At 43.1% G+C, this 22557-nt stretch overlaps 1 protein-coding gene across 4 annotated transcripts in view; it reads left to right on the forward strand.

Moving 5' to 3' along the window:
* The window catches only part of LOC147240719 (RNA-binding motif, single-stranded-interacting protein 3), a 287130-nt gene that overhangs the window by 225621 nt on the left and 38952 nt on the right, over window positions 1-22557 (forward strand). For all 4 annotated transcript variants that reach the window (XM_086194098.1, XM_086194100.1, XM_086194099.1 and 1 more), the window contains one exon: window positions 14131-14237. In XM_086194098.1, the coding sequence (XP_086050224.1) occupies window positions 14131-14237 (107 nt within the window). The remainder of the gene's footprint in view (window positions 1-14130; window positions 14238-22557) is intronic.

Below are 22557 nucleotides of genomic sequence, written 5' to 3' on the forward strand. Positions count from 1 at the left end.
AGGTAGAAGTGATGTTGTTATGATAATACGACCACCAGGTTTTCCCATTCAGCAGCCCCTCTCCTGATCCTCTTACACACAGACGCGCAGATTTATGAATTACCTTGAGCTACTCATATCTCTCTTTTAGCCCTGGACGTAATCTTACCACAGATGCATCCAGATCAATTTTTCAGGATGTCTTATTTGTGGAGTGAGCAGCAGCCCTGTGCAGCTAGGATAAGTGTGTGTGCGTGTGTGTGTGTGTGTGCGTGTGTGTGTGTGTGCGTGCGTGCGTATGAGTGTGAGTGCGTGGAAGAGGCATGCAGTCAGGGTGTATCCAATTTCATGCTGCAAAGCAAATGGCCTTGGAGATCACGGATTATACAGCAGATTTCTAAGTCAAGCTGGTATTGATTCACTGTGCCCCTGGTGAACTCCAGATTGTACCTTCTCCGTGTAAGCTTTTAAATGTTGCCCCCCCCCCCTCCCTTTCCCCCGCCTCCCCCGATCGAGACGGACGCAACAGCCGACCCTTATAAAAATGGCCTTTTGTTTTTCTATCTCTCTCCAGGTATCCCTTTGACCGGTACTTCACTGAGAAGATTGCGAGCAGGATATTTTTAAGTTGTGGCTGATGATGCAGTTGTTGGTGTAAAAAAAGATCCAAACACTTTCAAAGATGAAAAATAATCCAACCGACAGCTCACGGCGTTTCATTAGAATGCGCAATCTGACAGACAAAGAAGTGCTCAGAAAGCAGGAAGTCACTCTGCAAAGAGAGTGTAACACATATATGAGAGGCAATACAGTACATCTTTACCTCTGCATTTACTGTATGCACTCTCAAGTTTTACACTCCTACTTTCTCTTTATTAGGATAATTGTCTGATATTTACTCAGTTAATGTGCTTTGTTGGAGCTCCTCCACGCTACAGCTGGTACTGATGAAAGTCTGACCACCCAGATGCTGAATTTTTCTGTTTTATTTTTGTGTGTTTTTCTATAAGAAACTTTTCAACTCTGTGCAGCATTAATCACACAAGTTAATAACACTTCTAATGTATTTTGATGTGCTGTCCCATACTGAGCAGCACTCTCGGCACCCCTCTGTGATTCCTCCATCTCCTTCACCAGTCGGAGGCACAGAATTAAAAGTTTGTCATCCTGCCATTGAGCCATCTGTTCTTCAACTTCCTCTCCCCTCTTAATGTTTCCGCACACACATACACGTGTGAGCGCGCACAGAAACATCGGAAACCAGCAAACAATGTGCTCTCAGATTTTTGAGCTTGTTTAAATTAAACGGAATACATCAATTCTTCAAAGGCTAATTACTTAAACAATACACCCACCCATGAAAACAGGGACAGTCAAAGGGTTCCGATTGGATCTTGGGATCTGGTTAACTCAACAAATAGGCCCATTATGGGGTAAAATCAACAGTGGGGTTGTGATATGTGTGCTAGCAATGGGAGAGTGTGTCCAAATCCCCTCAGTTCGCACAGCCATTACAAACAAGAGTGGATTAGCCAGCAGACCCCTGCTGGGACACTGAATGGATGAGAATGGGAAAGATGAGGGAGGCTGCTCCTCTCCAGCATTATCTAAATAACAGGCCGGGGAATTCAATAAGTACCAGCCTCATCAGACCTCATCAGCTCCCCCAATTAAGCCGCTCGTCATGGCGGGCTGGCGGGCTGGTTGCCGTTGGTGACAGATAAGAGCCGCCTCGGCGATGTGCTTGGCAGTGCAGCGGTACTGTGCTGGATCACATTCCTGACATTGTTCAAGAGGATGGTTTGACAGGTGGGTTGTTTTGGATGAATGTCATCGGTTTAATAGCAGCATTGGTTCCTCAGTCATTTACACGGAGACTCAAAGCCACTTACACCAGCTGTACTTCCTGTGTCCTTGATGCCGCATTGATGAGTCCCTGATAGCAAGCCTCATGTAAGTGGGAGCTTCCTTCATCACGCCGGCGCTTGTGAACCCTGGTGATATTGATGTAGTGTGTCAATATCTCTCCCCTCCCACATTAGCTCCCTGTGTTTCCCCAAGGGTCAGGGCACATCGAGGAAAAACACGGCTCTCCCACATCGATTCAGGTCCATTAATGCAGACAGAGAAAAACAAAGCCTTTCATCATGTCTGGGATGTTTAGGCAAAGACTGACTCAAAGTTCCTCTCCACTGATTAGCCTTTCTCTCTCTGGTAGTCCCTCTGATATCACTCTCCAAAGGGTGATGTACATATGCTGAAGAGTTTGCTTCATTTTCTAGATCTGTATCAGGGGGCTTTTTTTCTTTTCTTTTCTTTTTTTTCTAATTAACTCTCATTGGAAAGGGATGGGGTCAGAGTTTTGCCAGGGTTTGTTTTGGTTCACTGTGAAGGCCTGGCATCCAGTCCAGTCCAGTCCAGTCCAGTCCAGTCCAGTCCAGTCACGTCCAGTCACCCCCCCAGCCCCGCGACCCTTAACGGATAAGCGGGATAGAAAATGAATGGATGGATGTTCTGGTTCCTGGAGTAAGTCTGCTAAATGTCACGACTGAGGTGTGTGTGTCTGCTAGCAGGATTAGTCAAATGATGGTGGATGGGTTCTGATTAGATTTGGTGTGAACGTAGAATTGATCTGAATCCGAATGTGATGACATCGTATCACTTTGACGAAGGAATACGCTTTCAGAACAACTGCAGTCTAGTTCCGTTTCTAATTTGAAGACATAGTTTACGACTTAATTTGTTGTAAGTTTACTTGTTCTTAACTGGTTTACAACTAGTTTTAAACTCATTTGAAGACATAATTCACAACTTATTTGCAATGTGCAATTGGTTATGGCACAATAAATAAATATATATGTTAAATATATACCTATATATATATATATATGTATATATATATATATATATATATATGTATATATATATATATATATATATATATATATATAAATTTTTAAGACTTTTTTGTAATTATTGGTTAAAGGTTTTGGAATCTTGCCACCTCTCCCCCCATGAAATTAACTTGATTTCTTTCAAACGCATCGGTAAAACATCACAAGTAAATTAGCAAGAAATCAAAAATTGGCAAATAGAAAATGTGTATATTTGTATTATTTATAAATGACAGGAAAACTATCCTTCTATTTACTGAAGTTGCACATGTATCAGTCAGGTCAGTGATGCCGCGTCAGACTTGGGGAGTATAAAGAAGGAAATGCTGTGTTCAGAGGCCTTTCATGCATTTACATAGAAGTCCGCCTTTTCTCACTTTGATCAGGATCCCCTCAAGACCCTCAAAGACCCTTCCCATGATGCAATGCAATTACCGTAAGATGATCCACTTGATATATTTTCATTTACTTTATAAGACTAACATGAGTGTTAAAATCTAAACTAATTAGATAAATTACAGTGTTGTAGGATGACAATGAATGTTAGTTTTTAAATAAGCCAGAAGAATTTTCTGGGAAAATAGTTGATTTACTCAGAGAGCGAAGAAGAACATACCACGTTCTTGTCAGCAGCTTTTTGGGAAAGAGAGAAAAGTTTGTGTCAACACTGTTGGAGAACAAAGAGAATACCTAAGAAATGAATGAATTATGAGCTCGGGGAATTTCTGACGCTCTGTTTGAAGTTCACAAGTGCAAGGGGTCTGTCTGCAAAGAGCTGATGAGTGCCATCTAACTTTGGCCGTATAACTCTCGCCTGTCGAGTTCATCAAGATTTGTGGGCGGCTGTTCTTAAACTACCCAGCCGGTTCATTACGGGTCTGAGTCTTTGTCAGAGCAGCAGAAGACAAATCAGAAATGATGATACGGTGAGGTGTGTACCGATCTAGCATCATAATCATGAGAGATGCCTGCTGAAAGAATATTAAATTAGAGGGTTTTGTGAATAACGCCTGATTTCACACGCACGAAGTGCTAGACAAAAGTATTAGAAAAAAAAACATTTAATTAATAATACTATCATCCGTTTGTCTTTTACGGTTGTCAGGCAGAATCAGACAAGAGGGTAGAAGACACACACACACACACACACACACACACACACACACAAGCACCATACAGCAATGATTAACTGTTGAAGGTCGACAACAAACGTGACAAATCGAGACAAAGTAGCATGTGGATGAGAGTTATGGATTAATTTTTTATGAGGGGAAAATGGCAGAAAAACAGTGCAGACCTTCCTGCGCTGCTTTGGTTGTATATATCTGTGAATGTGTGTGCAGGACAGCACACGTCCTTGTGTGTGTCTGTGTGTGTCTGTGTGTGTGTGTGAATGGCTGCTCTTTTGAAAGAGCAAAGAGAGCTGCACCTGCAGCTTCTATCAACCAGTGGAAAGCTCCTTTCAGCACAGCGTTAATTACAGTCTCTGCAGCTCTGCTTGGCTCAGACCGGCCGCTCTCAATGCAGCCAACCAAATCCTCTCTCACATAGCTGCCTTCCTCTGCCACATAGTCGCCTGATCCCTAATCAGTCACGGTGCCACTCTTCATCGATCCCCAATCAGTTACAGTAAAGGGGATGCTATGGAGCCCCTGCACATACACACTCGCCACTCCTTCCCCTCTTATTAGGCGGGTGCCCTGCTTTCATTGATCATAAATCAACGTCACTGCTAGCATTGATCGTCAATCAGCCCCAGTGACATTATCGATCCGGCCGGTCCCACAGCAAAAGGCTTGCCCTCAGCCCACATCGCAGCCTGGCTGAGGCATATCGATCCACCCTCAGATACAGTATTGAGGACTCTTTATTGATAATTCATTTATTTTGCTGTAATTTCATTTTCTTTCCTGTCTATACCGTTGTTACTGGAAGCCCCCACGTTGGAAACCTAGTTAACAGACACACAGCTTTTTTTTGTATGCTTGCCTCTGTGAGCGCCGCGCCACTCTAACTGATGTGGCTCTCTGGTATTTGAAGTTTCGAGTCCGCTTCAGCTCAAATGTCATTATCAATTTGCAGGCAGTGGTAGCCTAAAGGTTAGATAACCCAACGATATTAAATGAGAGGCAAAGAACCATTTAGCCAGACCAATAACATCTCATTTTTCATGCCAGTTTCTTGCTGGTCAACTTTAATGCACCTTGAGTTTAAATTAAAATGTCAAAACACACCTGCACGCTCATAAAAACCTCACCCTACTAAATAAACCTGAATCAATTTTGCTGTAAAATTGTGTGGAATCTGTGTAAAAATGAGTTAGAGGCTAAAATATTTAGTTAGACTTGAGGTTTTCCTCCATAATAGAGCATGTCATACATTTTACGGTGTACTTGCAAACCTAAAGACTGATTTATTCCAAATCTGATACGCTGCAGTATATTCTCCACTAAATGTTTGCTGTAGGTCGGCTGGATGGGCAGTTATGTGGAATTACAAAGCAGCCATGTGTGTGATTCATCTGTATAGATGAGAGGTTTCACAGGTCACTGGAGGTGTTGGCAGTGTTATAATGCTAACAGGGACAGAGTTAGCTCACTTTCTGCACACACAGGCAGCAACACAGACAGTGGCAGCACTACTCAACCCCCCCCCATCCTCCTGGGGATGCACAAGGATCCGTATCCGGATGAGCACTGATAATGACTCGCAAACATTCTTTTTTTTTTTAATATATAATCCGGAAAATCACTTTATTATGAGGATAATAAAATAGGAATTGTTTTCATGGCCTTCTCAGTCATGGTTGTGCGCAGCAAAATCAAGCCTCTAACATTCCTCTGCTACTAAAACACATCTATCGAATCATGAATTATAGCACCAGAATTGACATCCCCATGAATCTCTGGTGTAATAATCTTAACCCCGCCCACTGCATGCTGTGTTCATTGATCAGTGCAGCATTGTCAGATGAATTTGAAGTTAGCGAGACATTCTGGGCCCTATTTATCCCTATCTGGTGTGCCAGGTGAAGGCGCGAGAGCACGTCTTATTTGTCTATGGCGCAAAATAGTAACGTGACATGGTCACGAGGGTGTTAAAACGTCACTCGCACGTCACTGCTAGCATTGATCGTCAATCACCCCCAGTGACATTATCGATCCGGCCGCTTCACATGACAGCTTCAAATAGGGCCCTCTGTCAGCTGCTTTAGTTTCAAAGCCACACAATTTTCATACCAAAATAAAGCTTGATTCATTTTCAAATACTACAGATTTGTACTCTGAGTTTGTCATTAATTTCTTGAATCAAATGAAATAGCACATAAAGACGTTCTGATGGGTTTTTAAAATATGATGAGTTAATCAAGATTATTTGGGTTACATTATACATGTGTTTTAAGACAGCAGTGGTTACATGAACAAAAACATCTGGCCAGTTGTTGGACTGTTCTCTGTAGCCTGCACACAGGAATATTCAAGAAGAAACTCATGTAAACACCTAAATGGGAATGTTTTCTAATTTAGGTCAAGAGTTATCATCGTAACCATCCGTGTGCACGTAGCCAGTAATTGGTGAAATGTTGAGAACAATTGGAGATGATGCAATTGGACGCATCATGTCAGCCACACGAACACGGGAGAATAACCCCGCGCTCAGGAAGAGGCAGGTTTGGAATCCTCAGTCTTTTATTAATAAGCAGAAGGCTGGCTGGTAACAGGATGACTCAAGAACACCAAACCTTAGGCCAACAGGAACGTTAAGGCTGCCACAAACAGCAAACTAGTGTATAAACACATCAAGCTAATCAAGAGAGTGAGAACAGGTGAACGGGGAAAGAACTGATCTAAGGTCAGGGACAAACGAAGCTGATGCAGAGCAGGTGTGGGGAGACAGAGCAGGCATTTCTACAGGAAAACACAAAAGGGGTACGTGAGGCATGACTCACCACATCCCAGAATACAGAAGCGCACACTAAAGTTCATAAAGTTCAAAATCAAAACAGTCCAGATATGACTACAGCATCTGCAGCACTGGGTCACATCAGGAAAGGATGATGGGAATGACAGAGAAGTTTTAACACTTGCTTGATCTGGTTTTTGCTTTGTTCAACAACAAAAAAAGCATACATGTATAGAATGGTGGTTGGAAAACTCATTTTTCAAGTATCTTCTGATGTAGCAGCTGTTTCTCTGCTGCTGGTGTCTTCCCCAATATTCCCAAAATTGATCTCCAGACAGCATTGTGATACTAGCTGGCCCTCAAGACCTCACTCCTTCTCTACACCCAAGCATAACACAACACATGCACCGCCATCTTCTTCCAAAAATATGCATTGTGTAGGGTAGAGACACGACTCATTCGTGAGGGAGTTGGAGGGTTGTTGTTTTTTTTAGGAAGTTACTCAAAATTCACTTAGAATTTACAAGTAGATATAATCTGACAACAAGATTTCTCATTTGTGCTCAGGAAGGTCTATGAGGCTAAATCCCAGTGCGCATTTTCATTTGGTAAACTACAAATCCACTTTGTTGAATCATTGCATCCATGGATTGCCTGATGCAAATTTGTTATTTCTAATCCACTGTACTGTACAAACTTTATTTTCACTCTCATACTCTACTATATACTTCAACCGACCACATCACGGCTGCATGTAACTTGCACCGCTGTCCAGCTGTGTAAAGCAGCCTTCGGTCCTGAAAGCAGCAACAAAAGATGTTGGCAGCGTGAGTCGGCACATGTGTGTCTGTTTGCGAGAGAAACATCTGCCACTGCCACTTAAAAACTGCCGCTGACTTACAAGAACCAGCGACACTCCGCTGGGCAATTTGGAACAAATGTGGCCTGGACTGTCTGCTTGAAATGTTATTTTATGAATGCTATTTTAATATGTGGATGGAGGGTTGCGAGAGGTTCATTAGAATTGGCAGACACACACACACACACAAAGCATTTTTCTGCTCATTCACACACCTCTGTCAGCTCTGTTGTTTTTGAGCTGTATACTCACCATGGCAACGTTTAAGAGTCGGGGACGGCGAGTGGAATTAGCTGATGAAGCTAAAAATGTAGTTCTCCTTAGACTGTTTTACTGGTAACTCAGAGCTTGTCTCACAGGAGTTGGCTCGCCGCTGCAAACCCAACCGCCTGTTTGGCGCCGCACTCGAAGCTCACACATTTACTGTAAGAGCAGATGAATTCAGAGGCACAATCACATTCACACTTATTTTTATCTGCTCTCTGTATTGCCATTAAGATCAGTCATTTCATGGATAGATAGATGGGGGAGAGAGAGAGATGCATTTGAGGGAGACAGACGGAGAGAATGAGAGATGGATTAGCATGTCAGATGCTCCCTATATAACATTACTCTTGTTAAGTGCGCAATAGCTCATCGATCAGTCCTCTGCCGCCCGCATCTAGGGCTCTTCCCTTCACTTCCCTTCCCGTAATCCATAATATCATCTCAGGCCTGAACTGGCTGCTGTGCTGCAGTTGCCCTCTGTGGGAAAGTCGGAGTAAAGGCGGATCAATATCCGTGGAGCACATGCAGAGGATGCTGGCTGAGTAGCGAGGAGTTTGTTTACATCCTTCTCCCTCTACTCGTCTCGCTTCTTCATCCCTACCATGTGGATTAGAAGAATAAAAGTGCACATGTCACCTCCAGGCTCTGTAAAACCTATCTCTCACTTCTGTCTCTTTGGGTCTCCTTGCGTCTTCTCAATGACACTGTATCCGCCTTTCTATCTCTCTCCCTCTCTTCTTTGTCACACTCTCCTGCTCCATTTGTCGGCCCTGTGTCATTGAGCCATGCCCGCCATCCCTGTCAGCAAAAGCACCAGCGGACTGTCTTAATTTCCATGTTGAAGGATGCGAGGCCAGCGTGGCAGTTGTGAGAGGTATCGACTGGGATTCGTCAGAGTCCTGTCTAGAGGGAAGTTGCTACTGCCTTCCCTTCAGGGTGACAGCCACTCTGAGTGCTTTGTACTTCGAAGATGGCCAAGTGTATCATGCACCTTTTCCGCTGCATACTGTCCTCTCGTCATAAATGTTTGTTTTGCATTACCGGCTCCTCTTTGTTTTTCTTCATCTTCATCTATTTCTAGAATGATGTCCCTCGTGTTGCCTTTCTCTTCCATGTCTCTTTCTCTCTCTCTCTCTCTCTCTCTCTCTCTCTCTCTCTCTCTCTCTCTTTCCTATAAGACACAGCCTCCCCAGTCTGGGCAAACAGGTCAAGCTGGCTGATGGGAATCAGACAGTTGTTGATCCAATTAGAGATCCCCCCGAGCAACGTCAGAGAACAGCTGAATTCCAATAAAACACAGTCTTCTTTCTTCCTTCCCACTGTTCTCTCCAAACATGCCTCTCAATGAGACACAGCCAAGCATCCAAATGACTTTTCAGAGATGCTTAGCTCATAGAATTTCCAGCCAAGAACACAGGGGAACTTTAAAAGATGAGAAGTGGAAAAAGGTTCACTTGGTTTTTTTTTTCAGCAGGGCATCTTTAGATTAAAGTGATACCTCACCATAAAAAATAACCATTTCTCAATGACTGATGGATGATTGAACTTGAATTTATGAGTATGTTTGGGTTCATTGTGTCTATGAAGACCTCAGAAAAGTGGATGATTAATAGACGTAATGTATAGTTTTGCTGTTGTTACGCTTTGGTCTCCATTAGCTCCCAGCTAAAGTATACGTAGCTACAGTTTTTGGAATTCTGGATTTACCAAAAAAAGTCATTCATAGGGAAGAAAATTCTTCATGAATTCAAAACATCCAACAGTGCATAATGGATAACAAAATGAAAACTTTTAGGTGAAGTATCGCTTTAAAGTGGCTGAATCCTTCTGTCTGTGCACCCTCTTCAAGGCTTTGCTCTCGCTAAGAGTAAATACTCTCCCAAGCTCTTGTGAGAGGCCTCTTTTGTATCGGTCCTGATTGTAAAAACTTTAGTTTGACTGAACAAATCCTTTTGCATAACTCATCTCCAGCTCTGGGGTATTCCTGAACCATTCAGACCCAACAGCTGTACGGTCCAATTCTGAGCCACGGATGAATGCATTGATATACTATAATTCATGTGCTGATTTGCATTTATGGATTATTGAGCTGGGCTCGCTAAAACTCTTGATCATGTAAGCTCCCTTTTGTTTCAGACACCAAAAAGAAATGGTGTGATCTGGTATCATCGCTGCTGTGGCTGTCAGAGACAGCTGATTTCCCCCAGCTGTCAGTCCAGGAAACACTAACAATAATTACTTATGCACACAGCACTAATAAGTGAAAGTCGCAACAAGCTTCAATTTAAATTGCTACTGTTATTGCATGTCTCTTCAGAAGTACATCTGCATGTACTTATTGGTTCATTTTACTGGGTGGTAATGGGGCTATTGATGAGCAGAAAGCCGTGACTATCTCTTCAGAGCCAAACGCTCGCTCTGGAGAGTGATTGAGCCCAGGCTGTGATCTAGCAAAGCTGGCAGCACTGTTTCCAACACCGGTCCTTCTACTTTTGTGTGCGGTTGTGCATGGATGCGTCCTAAAGCATGCACACAAAAAAGTACACGCATGAGCTTATGCCTGCGGTCGACCCTCGTTAACGTGTTTACCAGTTTCTACGGCAACCCACATAAAAAACAATTAGGAGTTCCCACGGAGCAACTTGTTAGTGGCAATTGTTGACCTTCGACCAAAAAACACTTTACGTGTTTTTCTCATGATTTAGGATCATTACAGGACAGCAAATTGGTTCATAATTCAATCTTGTTTTGATTTTTTTTTAAATGGCCTCCCACAATGCATCGTGTTTCCAGTGTGAAATGTATGTTTGTAACATAAAGGTGCAGCCAGCAGCCGAGTGTATCCTGGCGGCGTTGACAGAGGTCTCGAGGCCTGTTCCCTTATGTAGCTGATTTGTTTTTATTTCCTTTTCTGAGGTTAAAATGATAAAATTGTTGCTCTTGTATCAGTTTTTTTCTTTATGTTCGCACGGCATCATTCAGCAACCGTCCAAAGTTGTAAACAAATGGCCCGAGCTAGCAAAATGTTCTCTCATTAGTCAGAAGTCTTACCGGGAGGATTGCCTGAGGGAGACAAGTACTGGGTCTGAAATCATTCACTCATTCACCCTCCCTCCTCATTAAGTAGTGACTTCTATGTAGAGGACTATCAGAGCTCATCAGCAAAGTGGAGAAAATGCTTTCCCCATGCGGTTTAGGTCATTTAGTTTCTTTTCTTTTTTTTGTGTCTGTGTTTACTGTAGTTTTTGACTTTACAAAGTAGAGACAAAAAGGCAATTACAACATCATAATAAACAAAACTCCTTGAAAACATACATTAACATAAAACATTCAGTTGATAGGGAAATGAGGCGCCATTCTCCCGTGTGTGTGTGTGTGTGTGTGTGTGTGTGTGTGTGTGTGTGTGTGTGTGTGTGTGTGTGTGTGCCTCACATCAGTTCTGATCAGACTATATGTCACTGGCCCGTTGTGTACATTTGTAAAGTTCCTGGTTCAATTTCCTCCTTTTTGCATGATTTTTGCAAGTTGAACGCGATATGCATGAATGAATATGGACGACAATCCAGCAATTCAGACATACATTTATGGCCTGGATAACTAGAATCTAACATCAAGTTTTTAATGTTGTTTTATTACGATATAACCTCAAATATCACGTTATTCCAAACCATATTCAAAATCAAATTGGCTTGTATCAAAGGTTTTCCGGTTGTTGTTGATTTGACTGAAACTATTTCAGGGTTTCGAATGGAAGCAAACTGAAATCACCCTTTTCTTGGCAATCTCACCCCACTTTGTCACACCAGCGTGAGTGTTCACATCTGCCCAAACAAACAGGGGTAAATGCTCCAGTTCCAAAACGCTGCACCAAAAAGCCAGGTGTGAATAAATCTTTATGATGATTTTAAGGCTGGTAACAGCTCAAAGGTTGAGTGAGTGTCTATGTGGGTGTTTTTCTTACAGCAGAAATAATTAAAGGGCAAAAGGAGAGAGTGGTTGGTTTTGTGTGTGTGTGTGTGTGTGTGTGTGTGTCAGGGCCACAGAGGGGTAAGTGTGTTCTCAGGGTGGGTGGGGTGGTTTGAGGCTGTTGATCTTGGGATGGAGTCTTAAACAAATTGGCTAGTTCGCTGTGGGAACTGGGGATGCAGTCGCAAGGGGAACATCGGCTCACTCTGTGTCAGATTCTCCAAATTTCTCCAATAGCTAATTACCTCCCCGAGTGCCGGCAGAGAAGTTTAGAAGAGCTTTTGTCGTTTGTCTCCTGCCATGTCTCTCTCACTCTCTCTCACTCACTCTCCTTGGCAACACTCTCCTGGGCAGACTCTGAAAAGTTTGGTCCCATCCTAGACCCTAAAGCCACACTGACACATGGACAGTTTTTTTGGTTTTTGTTTTTGTTTTTGTCAGCAAAGTTTGTTTGTATGTCTTTGGCTGCAAAAGACGGACACACATAATTCTGCCCACCCCACAAAACTCAGCTCATTTTCATCCTCCTGTTACTACAAAATAATTTTCTCCTATCGTGGCAGCACTTACAGTAGCGACATGCCAGAAAAATGTGGATAAACAAGTCATCACGTTAGCTCATTAACGCCCAAATCATTTCACCAAGCTGGACCAACCAGGAGTTCACGTCAGATTGTTTTATTGCTGTCACTTCCTTGTCAATGCAGACAGCAACCTTTTCTCTCCCGTCATGTGATACTGTATTGTTATCAAGAACCCGCGCGTCTCCGACATCTGGGAGTGGAGATTAAAGCATCAGCTATTCTCTCGCTGGGTGTCATCTCTGGCACATTGTGATGAAAGGTCCCGTTGCTCACCTCCTGCAGACAGCCTCATTGGCCTGCGTCGTCACAGAGCGCCGTGACATGAGCTGCCAGGCCTGTAATGTGAACGCGATGACAGGAGAGCCATCAGGTCCCCGCTGAGCCAACAGGTGCAGGGCAGCCGCTGTTGAGGGTTTGGCTCAGCGTCTACTGTACTGTAGCTAAACTGGAGAATCCTCCCGGGGAATGAGCGTTTGATCCCGGTGTGGATTCTCAGTTTTCCCTTATTTCGCCACTGACCGCTCACCCATTCTTCCCCTCTTCTCTCGTTTCTTTACTCCCTCACTTGTTTAGTTTATCCTCGCTGCCAACTCCAGTGCCACAGTCCAAGTATCCATGCCCTTCTCTCATCTCCACAGTCAGATTCCAATCTCACTGACCAAGACTGAAAAGGGGACAGACATGGTTAAGACCTCCAGATCTCCAGCCAAGAGGATCACTCCTGTTTCTCACGAGAAATCTCACTAAAGCCTTTTTTGTTTCGTACCTTGCTTTTTTTTCCCCCCTCTTCCTTTCTTTCATTGAAACCGTCTTTCTTCAGATTCTTTTCTCTCTCCACAGCATCTCATCAGAAGAGAGTACCTGAGTCCATTGCTCTTTTCGGTGCACACCTGCAGCTCAAGTGTGAGAAAGTACCTCTTGAAAAGTTATCTTTACAGCGGCGTATGTCATCGCAACACTTCTGTCAACCTTTTATTGTTAATTATGCATTGAAAAGGCCACGGATATGGAGATACTTTCGATGAGCTTGCAGTACAAAAGGCTTTTCTTGAGTCTTAATTGGATTAGTAATGCATATCATGTCTTGTCGTGTTTTCCTGATGGCTGAAGATAGTCAGACAGTCCTCTGCTGCTCTTTTTCTTACTGTGTCAGGAGTGTTTCTTTTTTTCTACCCGCAGTGTTCACTCAGAGACTAGTAACATTAATATATATGACAGCCTTTACTTGAACAGCACAGCCCAGTGAGATGCTTGCACTGATGGTTGTCGAGTGGAAAAAGGCATAAAATTTCAAATAAAAGAGAAGATGGTTGTTAAAGTAAAACACGGAGGGATTATGCGGAACAGGAACGCCTTCTAGAAATAAGCTTTGGCTGACAGAGCGGTCCTGCATTACCATCTCAGAGGTATTTACAAGAGCGATTACTGTGATTATTATTTCAACAATACCCTGCAATGCTCTTTCATGGGCTGCCAGCCTGGGTCGGGGTAGAGAGGGCCTGCCAACATCGACCATCTGGGAATTTGTCTGAGAGCTCCATCTGAGGGCAGAGAGGAGGGAGGGAGAGACGGAGAAGCGATGGCAGAAGAAGAGAAATGCGACACATTTCTCCTGAAGGGTCACAGGATCCAGCCTTCCTAACACGATTTTATCCGCTCTCTCTCTCTCCCTCTGCAGCTCCCACGGAGCCTTTGCTGTGTAAATTTGCAGATGGAGGACAAAAGAAACGCCAGAGCCAGAGCAAGTACCCTCAGAACGGAAGGCCGTGGCACAGAGAAGGCGAGGTAAGTTCCACCTCAGCATGCCCACAATTGATCTACCCTTGTGCAAGAAACACAAATCAGGGAAATTATTCTTTATTTCTTCGACAGATACAGCTGTTTTCTCCAGCAAGCAATGCATTACACAATAAATCTTCTCAAATTTGTGCATCAATCTACCAAATCAAGACAACATTATGGAGTTAGCGATTGCAGTGGATCACAACAAATTAAGCCAAACAACCCGGTTTGAAATGTTACACATAACTGCCATGTTATTGGAATGATCCCACTTTTTATTGAATGATACACCATCTCAACTCATAAAAACTTTTATCTATACTTAACACCAGGAGCTCATTTGGCTCATTTGTGCATCAATGAATCTTCCAGACCATTTTGACTACACAGACTTGTAATTGTGCCTTTTTCATTCCTCCTCTGAGCTCAGTCCAGCTCAGACGAGCACTTGGATCATGAGCTGATGAGTCAGAATAGCCCCGCTAGCTTGCTACGCTATCTACGCTATCTACGGGTTCTAGAAGCTAGCTTGTATTCCCAGAACATATCCTGTCAGAGGTGAAAGGGAGAGACTGAAGACGTTAACGCTCCTCTCTGCCACAGTCGTGTCACAATAGGACTCTGCCGCCTCTCACATCAACAGGTTTTGAGGGAAGCTGCCATATTTTCCTGCTCATATTAGCAGAGGCTGCTGATGCTCAGCAAAACTAAATCCTGCTGCTTTAAAATGAAAGACTGTGGAAGACATTCTGCACATTCCTGGAAATTGTAGGGAAGCTGGCAACATCTGGCTTTGTATAAAACATCACTGCCTGTCTTTACTTTAAGGTATGGAGCTGTTTCAAAATACCCCAGATATCAATCAAACTGCCCCCAGATGTATAGGGTCTGTCACGTAAATTGCATCTCAAGCCAAACGCCTCACTGAGTACGTAAATTCACGCCATACATCAGAATGCTGGGAAATTGGATACTGTGCTTTTGAAACATATTCATCAGCAGCATGTGGAGACAAGGTTAGCAACTAGCTATACTGGGAAGGACACGTAGAGGAGACAGGTGGAGGAGTGATTCAAACTGGACAGTACACACACACACACACACACACATGCACACATTCAATGATGCTGACAGTTGTGCTGAAACGGCAAGGTAGAATAGACCAGGCGATATTAAATGTTTCTCCTTCAGAAAATGCATGCTCTCTGTGTGTCCGTGTGTGTGTGCGTGTGTGTCTATCACATGTGCAGCAGCCCTAACATGAATAAGCCAGAGAAGCGTGTTTAACCTAAATCACATTGCTACATCCACTCACAGGCCCACACATTGACAGGGTCAGCTCAGTTGACTTTAGGTAAAGTGAGATGACTCTGTTTGTGTGTGTGTGCATGTGTGTGTGTGTGTGTGTGTGTGTGTGTGTGTGTGTGTGTGTGTGTGTGTGTGTACTCCGTCTTGAAGGGTGTAATAAGGATAAGGAAAAACATCCTGCTCTGCCAAAGTATAGAGAACCCCTCTCATCATTTCGCTGTATTTATTCACCACCACTTAACCTCCTCCACGTTAAACACACACTATGTTTGACCTGAGCGGGAAACATCTGTGTCCCAGTGACCGTGATGCCTAGAAATTATGTTTATATACTTGTAATTTATTTTGTTTTAGAGGAAATATAATTTTCATTCATGTTCCCCCCCCCCCCAAGTCCAGTAAGTGTGATTCCATCACATCTCACAGAAGTCAGCGTTTCTCATCCAAGTTGAAGTCATCGCACTTTTTACTCATCTTGTCAATTTAATGAAGAAGAGCATGAATGTATTTGCTGGTGAAGGTCAGCTGTATGTCAGCCAGACACACACACACACACACACACACACACACACACACACACACACACACACACACACACACACACACACAAACAGATGTCCACCAACTATCCATAGTGTTTCTTTTTTCTTTCCCGATAAAAGCTAACCTTGAGAAAGCAGCCTAGTCTGAATCTTTCAGGCATTGTGCACGTCTTTGTTTATCCCTGTTTAGTTTCTACCTCTCACCTCTGCATCATTCCTACTTCCTTCCTCCTACTTCCCTGCTACTTGCATCTGTCAGTTCATAAAGCCTGGTACGACTGGAAGATCTAGTTTTAACAGGCTGATCTGTGTTTGACTGAATTTATTTTTTTTAGGATGTGAAAATGTTTCAATTGGGGAAGGTTTTTTTTTAATTTCTATCTTCTTCTTTTTTTTAAACCAGGCTCTATTTAAATAAGAAATATATTTTAGGGTGGTTGAGATAAAGGTCAATATTACCTGAGATTCAGTTCTTAAGCTTAAAGGTTTTAAGAGGTTTAGTTGCGGTTTGGTTAAATTTGAAATTAATTAATTAATTTAAACCTTTGTAACTCCACTCATATAAAAAGGTTAGGCAGGAGTGGTGAGCCCTCTGGAAATGAATGGAAGTCTATGTAAATAGCCTAATAGTGCTTTCAGTAAAATGTGGGTGTGTGTCTGAATCACAATGCATTATAAAGACTAGAGGATAGAATTCGAAACATGGTTTTTCAATATTTTTGACTAAAGTTGTATATTTTCCACATTTCATGTGTATTTCATGAACACTGGAGATGTGTTTTATCTAGAATTTGCAGTCTATTTTACTTTTTAACGATTTAACAATGACCGTTTTGGTGTGAGATGTACAGTTTTGTAGGAAAATTGCTTTGGTGTATTTTCATGCATGCAAACGTAGATTTGTGCAGGAAAAAAAAAAAAAAGAAGAAGCAGCAGCAAAACAAGAGGGACCCTGATAAACAGGCTTTCGTGTCAGACGGCGTCACATGAGGGACTGTGATTACTGCTGTTAAACAGGAGGAAGTGACATCACCATCATCATCTCTGTGAAATAAGACAGCATTCTCTATAGTCAGTGAGAGACTTCACATATGTACTGTATAGTGTGTGTGTGTGTGTGTGTGTGTGTGTGTGTGTGTGTGCAAGTGCAAGTGCGTGTGTGTTCATGTGGTCATTGATCAGTTGCAGAGAGAGGAGGGCAGGGGGAGATAGGAATCACATGTTTGTCTGTTAATCAGGGCTGAAGCCATCCCTCTCCTTGCTCCCTGTGGCAGACAGATGAAGGGGAACAACACACCACACCATCCATTTCTCTCTTTCTCCATGTCTCTATTCTATCCATCTCTATCTCAATAGTAGATCTCGCCCTGCCTGTGTCTTCCCTGCTCCTTTTTCTCACTCTTTACCCCCCCCCTTCAGTCTGTCTTTTCTATCTTCTAGCACTTTCTCCTTCCCGTCGTCTCTGTTCATTCCCAATTTGTCTCTCTGTCACTTTCTCCCTGTATTTGAAGTCCTCCCTGATCCCACAGCAACATATGGAGGGAGAGGGGGGGGGGGGGGGGGGTTGATTCACTGAGACTGGGAAGGAGAGCGAGGGAACACATTGCATGATCAGTCAGGAGGTATAAAGGGTTGAGTGCTGCGGGGTGGCTGCTGGTGAGGACGGACAAATATATGACAGATTTTCTTGTAAACTACCCAAAGAGGGAGTCTAGAAAGTGCTGTCTCTCGCTGTCTCATGCTGACAAACATATTAGTCACTGCATATTTTTTTGCAGCTCACAGAGAGAGAGAGAGAGACACACACACACGCACACACCATGGGTGCTCATTCTTCTCTCTCGCTCTTTTTCCCTCTCTCCCTCTCTCTTTTCACTTCCTCTCTCTTTCACTAACACACACTCCTACACACAGAAACTTTCAAAGTCACACTTCTCAAGCACCTACTCTAGGGAATGAGTGTAGATGAAAAAACATCCGGCTTTCCACTCTGTGTGAAATCCTGACAGATGTCCGTGTGTGTGTGTGTGTGTGTGTGTGTGTGTGTGTGTGTGTGTGTGTGTGTGTGTGTGTGTGTGTGTGTGTGGCCACAAGGCAGGAAGAAAGAAATAAAGAGTAAATTTGTGTACAGAAGGCAGAAATACAAGAAGGGAGTGTGTAATTGTGTGTGAGGACACAGAGACAATGGCTGCTTTTCTCTACGTAACTCAGGTGTCCTCACAGCTGTCTATGGTAGACGTTCCTCCACTGCCTTCTTTTACTATACTGTGTTCTAAAGACACAAATGTGTCAATGTGCTCACATTGCTATTTGTTGCTCAAAAATATCTTTATCAGACTCATAAATGATCATTTTAAATACAATCAAGGCACCCAAGAGCTTAGATGAAAATATATCAATAAGCCAAAGTGATGCTAATGGAACTTGCTAATACCTGATCACATCATGTTACTGCAAATACTGGAGGGAACGTGTACTCTCTTCTTAAATGTTGTGCTCTAGTAGATAACAAAATATAGGCTATTCACATTGCGGGTCTTTCAAAATGAAAAAAATAATAATAACCTTTGCGAAAGTTTAACACAGTTTCCATGGAAATAGCTGTGGTCTGACTAATTCCTGGAAAACAATCAGTCAGTTCACTACTCTCCTACGCGATGAAACTTGGCTTATCACAGCAAACACAACACACTGGAGACAAGCGTGATGCCTTCCATCAGCAGCAAATCTTTCAATGGAGATTCTGTCATTTTAAATGCAGATGAGTTAAAAAAAAAAAAAAGGGCGATGGTTTATATAGTAAGGAGTCTCACATGGCCGCTCCAATTCATCCCAAAGATGATTGATTTTAACAACCGTCGTAATTTTAACGTTACGTACCGGGAACGGACCTGGTGTGCTGTTAGGTTCGAGCCTTAACAACAGCCTAGCAACAAAGATGTTAGCGAGTCTGCATGAGCCAGTAAGCTGTTTTCCAGAGTTGGTGGCGTTTCCCCAAACTGAAGAAAGACCACACATAAGGACACAAAATCATCATTTAGCAATCCTCAGACTTCTTATTCCTAATTTTAATGGCAAAGAACAACCAAGACTCGTAACAGAAATGAAACGGTTTACTCTTGTGTGTGTGTGTGTGTGTGTGTGGGGGGGGGGGGTAACGTGACAATAGAGAGGGTTCAGGGTTTTTAAACGCTCTTTTGCTTGAGCAACTCATCCCACAGTCTCAGAGTTCAATACATATGGTAAAGAGTATGTTAGGTTTTTTTCCCCACAACCCCAAATCAGTTAGATCTTACTGCCATCAAAAAGCATTTTGGCATTATATCCAATGAAAGATCTGGAGGAAATCTCTTTTATAGCCATATTTCTTCAATGGGGGATTGTAACTTCCTTTTTACCCTTCGCCTCTCTTTACAAAGCCAAGTCTATCTGTCTATGTCTATTGCAGCTTTTCTTAGAGAGCCAAACATGTGTTTTTTTTATAAACCCCAAACAACAGCATGCACAAACTGCCTCTGTTAGTTCCTTTACCCTGGTTGCTGCAGCGCCAAAAGCTGACTGCATCAGCAATCACTCATTGACCACGCAGGGTCCCTGGTCAGGAGATTCTCTGCTGTGGAATTCATCAGCACATCGAACCAAGGGCAGCATTTAGCGGGGTTATCAACCTCACCAGACAGCTATTTATGTCTGCCACAGCTATTAGTGCACATGAGCACACAGACGGCAGACAGGCACGCACATCAGCAGCCCCTGTGGTCGCATGTATAGAACAGAGAGAGACCTTTGTAAACTCCGAGAGACATTCATCGACGCTAAAGGTGGGAAACATAAATACAGATATTTCAATTGCAGTCCAGCCACCCAGCAGCTTTACATATAATGCCTTCTTCTTAAGTAGTTGTGCAAATACTCCTCACAAAGCCACACGCACGCACGCACACATACATACACCCACTCTCCACATAACCCCTGAGCCAACGAGGGCTTATTCATTCAGAGACGATTCCCTGTTTTTGCTCACTCGTAGAATTGGTCCAGGCTCAGTGATCCCCCGGCTCCTCTGAGCCACTATTCCCCAAACAGCATAAGCTCTGTGTAGGTGGACCTCTGGAGGCGCTGGGGCAAAAGAGTGGTAGACAAAGATGGTGGAGTGGAGAAGAGTGGGAGGGGGGGTCGATTAACAGATGAGGGGCAAGAGATGAAGAACAGAGACAAAAGAAGACAACATAAGATGACAAAAAAAAGAAGGAGGCAACCAAAGTAAGGGAGAGGAAGGGCAATTGAGTGTGTGTGTGTGTGTGTGTGTGTGTGTCTCTGTGTGTGTGTGTGTGTGTGTGTGTGTGTGTGTGTGTGTGTGTGTGTGTGTGTGTGTGTGTGCGCATGTCTGTTTATGCTGATGAAATCTGCCGTCCTCAGCAGCCTCTGGTTAAAAGAAATCGGATTAGCTCTCCTCCGGGAGAGAACCTTCAGGAATGCAGATGACGGATTGCGGTGCACAGGTTTCTCTCTTGGCCTCAAAGAAGACCTCACACACTCAATTGTACCCCCCCCCCCCCAACAAATACAAACACACACATACACATATGCAACCACAAACATACACACAGCACACACATTCATGGCCAAAGAACTGCTTTTTTTGTCACTTCCTATTTTCTGCTAAAGGGCACTTCATTTCCTCTCATTCAAAAAAACATGATTGTTTGTGATGGAAATACAAAAGGTGGCACACATCAGCTTCGTCATGGGTCTGGTTTTTCAGTTCAAAATGAGATTATTGTAATTTACTTGAAAATTAAAGAATCAGAGTCCAAACTGTGTTGATTTTTTTCTTTTGTAGAAGCATGTGTGGCTTATATCAGAAAGGTTTTTCAACATGCTAAGGCTAGCGTCACAAATATTTGCTAGTTGTTTAATAACGCTGAAAATAGAAAAATGTACCAGTACCTCATCTATCAGTTTTCAGTATGAAATCATTTATTTAACCTTTATTTACCCAGGCAAGCAAATTCAGAACAAGTTCTTATTTACAACTGCAGCCTGCAGGAATCTTCTTTTTGGGCAGAGGAGGGCTAAGACAATAATAAAAACAGGGTATGCATTATACTATCACAACATAGTGCATAAGGAAAAAGGTGTCACGAAGTTGTACATCTGTATAAAGCAATCGTGAACAGCAACATCACATGAAATACAGTGTCAATGGAATGAATGATTAAGGAGAAGAGTTCAGCAGGTGCATTGGTCAAGTAGAAGTTGGTGAAGGTTTTGTTTGAAAACAGTAAGTGGTATCGTATCGGTGAGTTTAATGATTGATTGTAAGGCATTCCTGTCAGACGGTGCAGCAAAATCTGTAGGGCTTGCGACCAAAGGGAGTGCAGGATTTAGGGATGGTGAATTTGATGTGTTTATGGATCTGAGGTTGAGTTCGGAGTGGGAAAGTTGCAAGAGTGACGAGAGATAGGGAGCTGTCTTTCCAAGTAAGCTTTTGTATATGAGCTGGTACCAATGGTGAAGTCGTCTGGCGTGGAGTGATGTCCAGTCTACCATTTTGTACAAGTCGCAGTGGTGGGTTGAGAAAGGGGCGCCCGTGGCGAATCGAATGGCAGAATGGTGGACAGTGTCAAGTTTACTGAGGGTGGTTTGAGAAGCCATTCTGTAACTGGTGTCACCGAAATCAAAAATTGGAAGGACGTCGTTTTGACAAGGGTGTGTCTGGCTGAGCGGGCGAGGGATACCTTATTCCGGTAGAGGACGCTCAGGCGGGCTTTGGCTTTTGACTGGAGTTGTTTAATGTGGGTATCGAATGTGAGGGATGAGTCCAGCCAGAGACCAATGTATTTGTAGCATGTCACAAAGTGTAGCGTAGAGCCAACAGAAGATATTCGGGGGAGAGCTCGTGGTGGGATCGTGGTAGGGGGAGATGGATTAATGATTAGGTGGAGTAAATTAATGCATACGACTGAAGCTTCATTTGGAAGGAAAGATTGAGATTTTACATCATTTGCTGTCAGGTTTTACTGAAGGAAGACACATTTGCAGTAACTTTGTTTAAAAGGTAATTGACAGCAACCTGTTCTACAAAAAAGGATATTGCAGCATAAACTAAAGGCAGTAGGATTTAATGGGGAGTTTGTGTTTGTTAATAGTACATTTGCACTCTCTGAGCTCAAAATCTTCACCTGTGGTGTACCTCATGGAAACACACTTGCCTCTTTACTGTTTTTATTGTATATAAATGACACAGAAGCAGCTTCTTCATGGGTTTTGCAAGTGATTTGGCCTTGTTGGCAACTGGTAAGTGCTTAAACAGTCAGAACATGACCTGGTGAAGAGCTCCAAAATGTAAAGCAGCTGGTTATGTGTATAGCGTTGTACTTTGGCAGGTCCCAGAGTATTGTTTTTGGAAAAGGATGAACTTCAAATGTAATGGAACAAGAATACAAAATGTTCTCTTAGCAAGAATAACA

This window comes from Aulostomus chinensis, chromosome 22 (genome assembly GCF_037954235.1).
Source record: "Aulostomus chinensis isolate RoL2024-O1b breed Wild chromosome 22, RoL_Achi_v1.0, whole genome shotgun sequence".
Classification (NCBI taxonomy): Eukaryota; Metazoa; Chordata; class Actinopteri; order Syngnathiformes; family Aulostomidae; genus Aulostomus; species Aulostomus chinensis.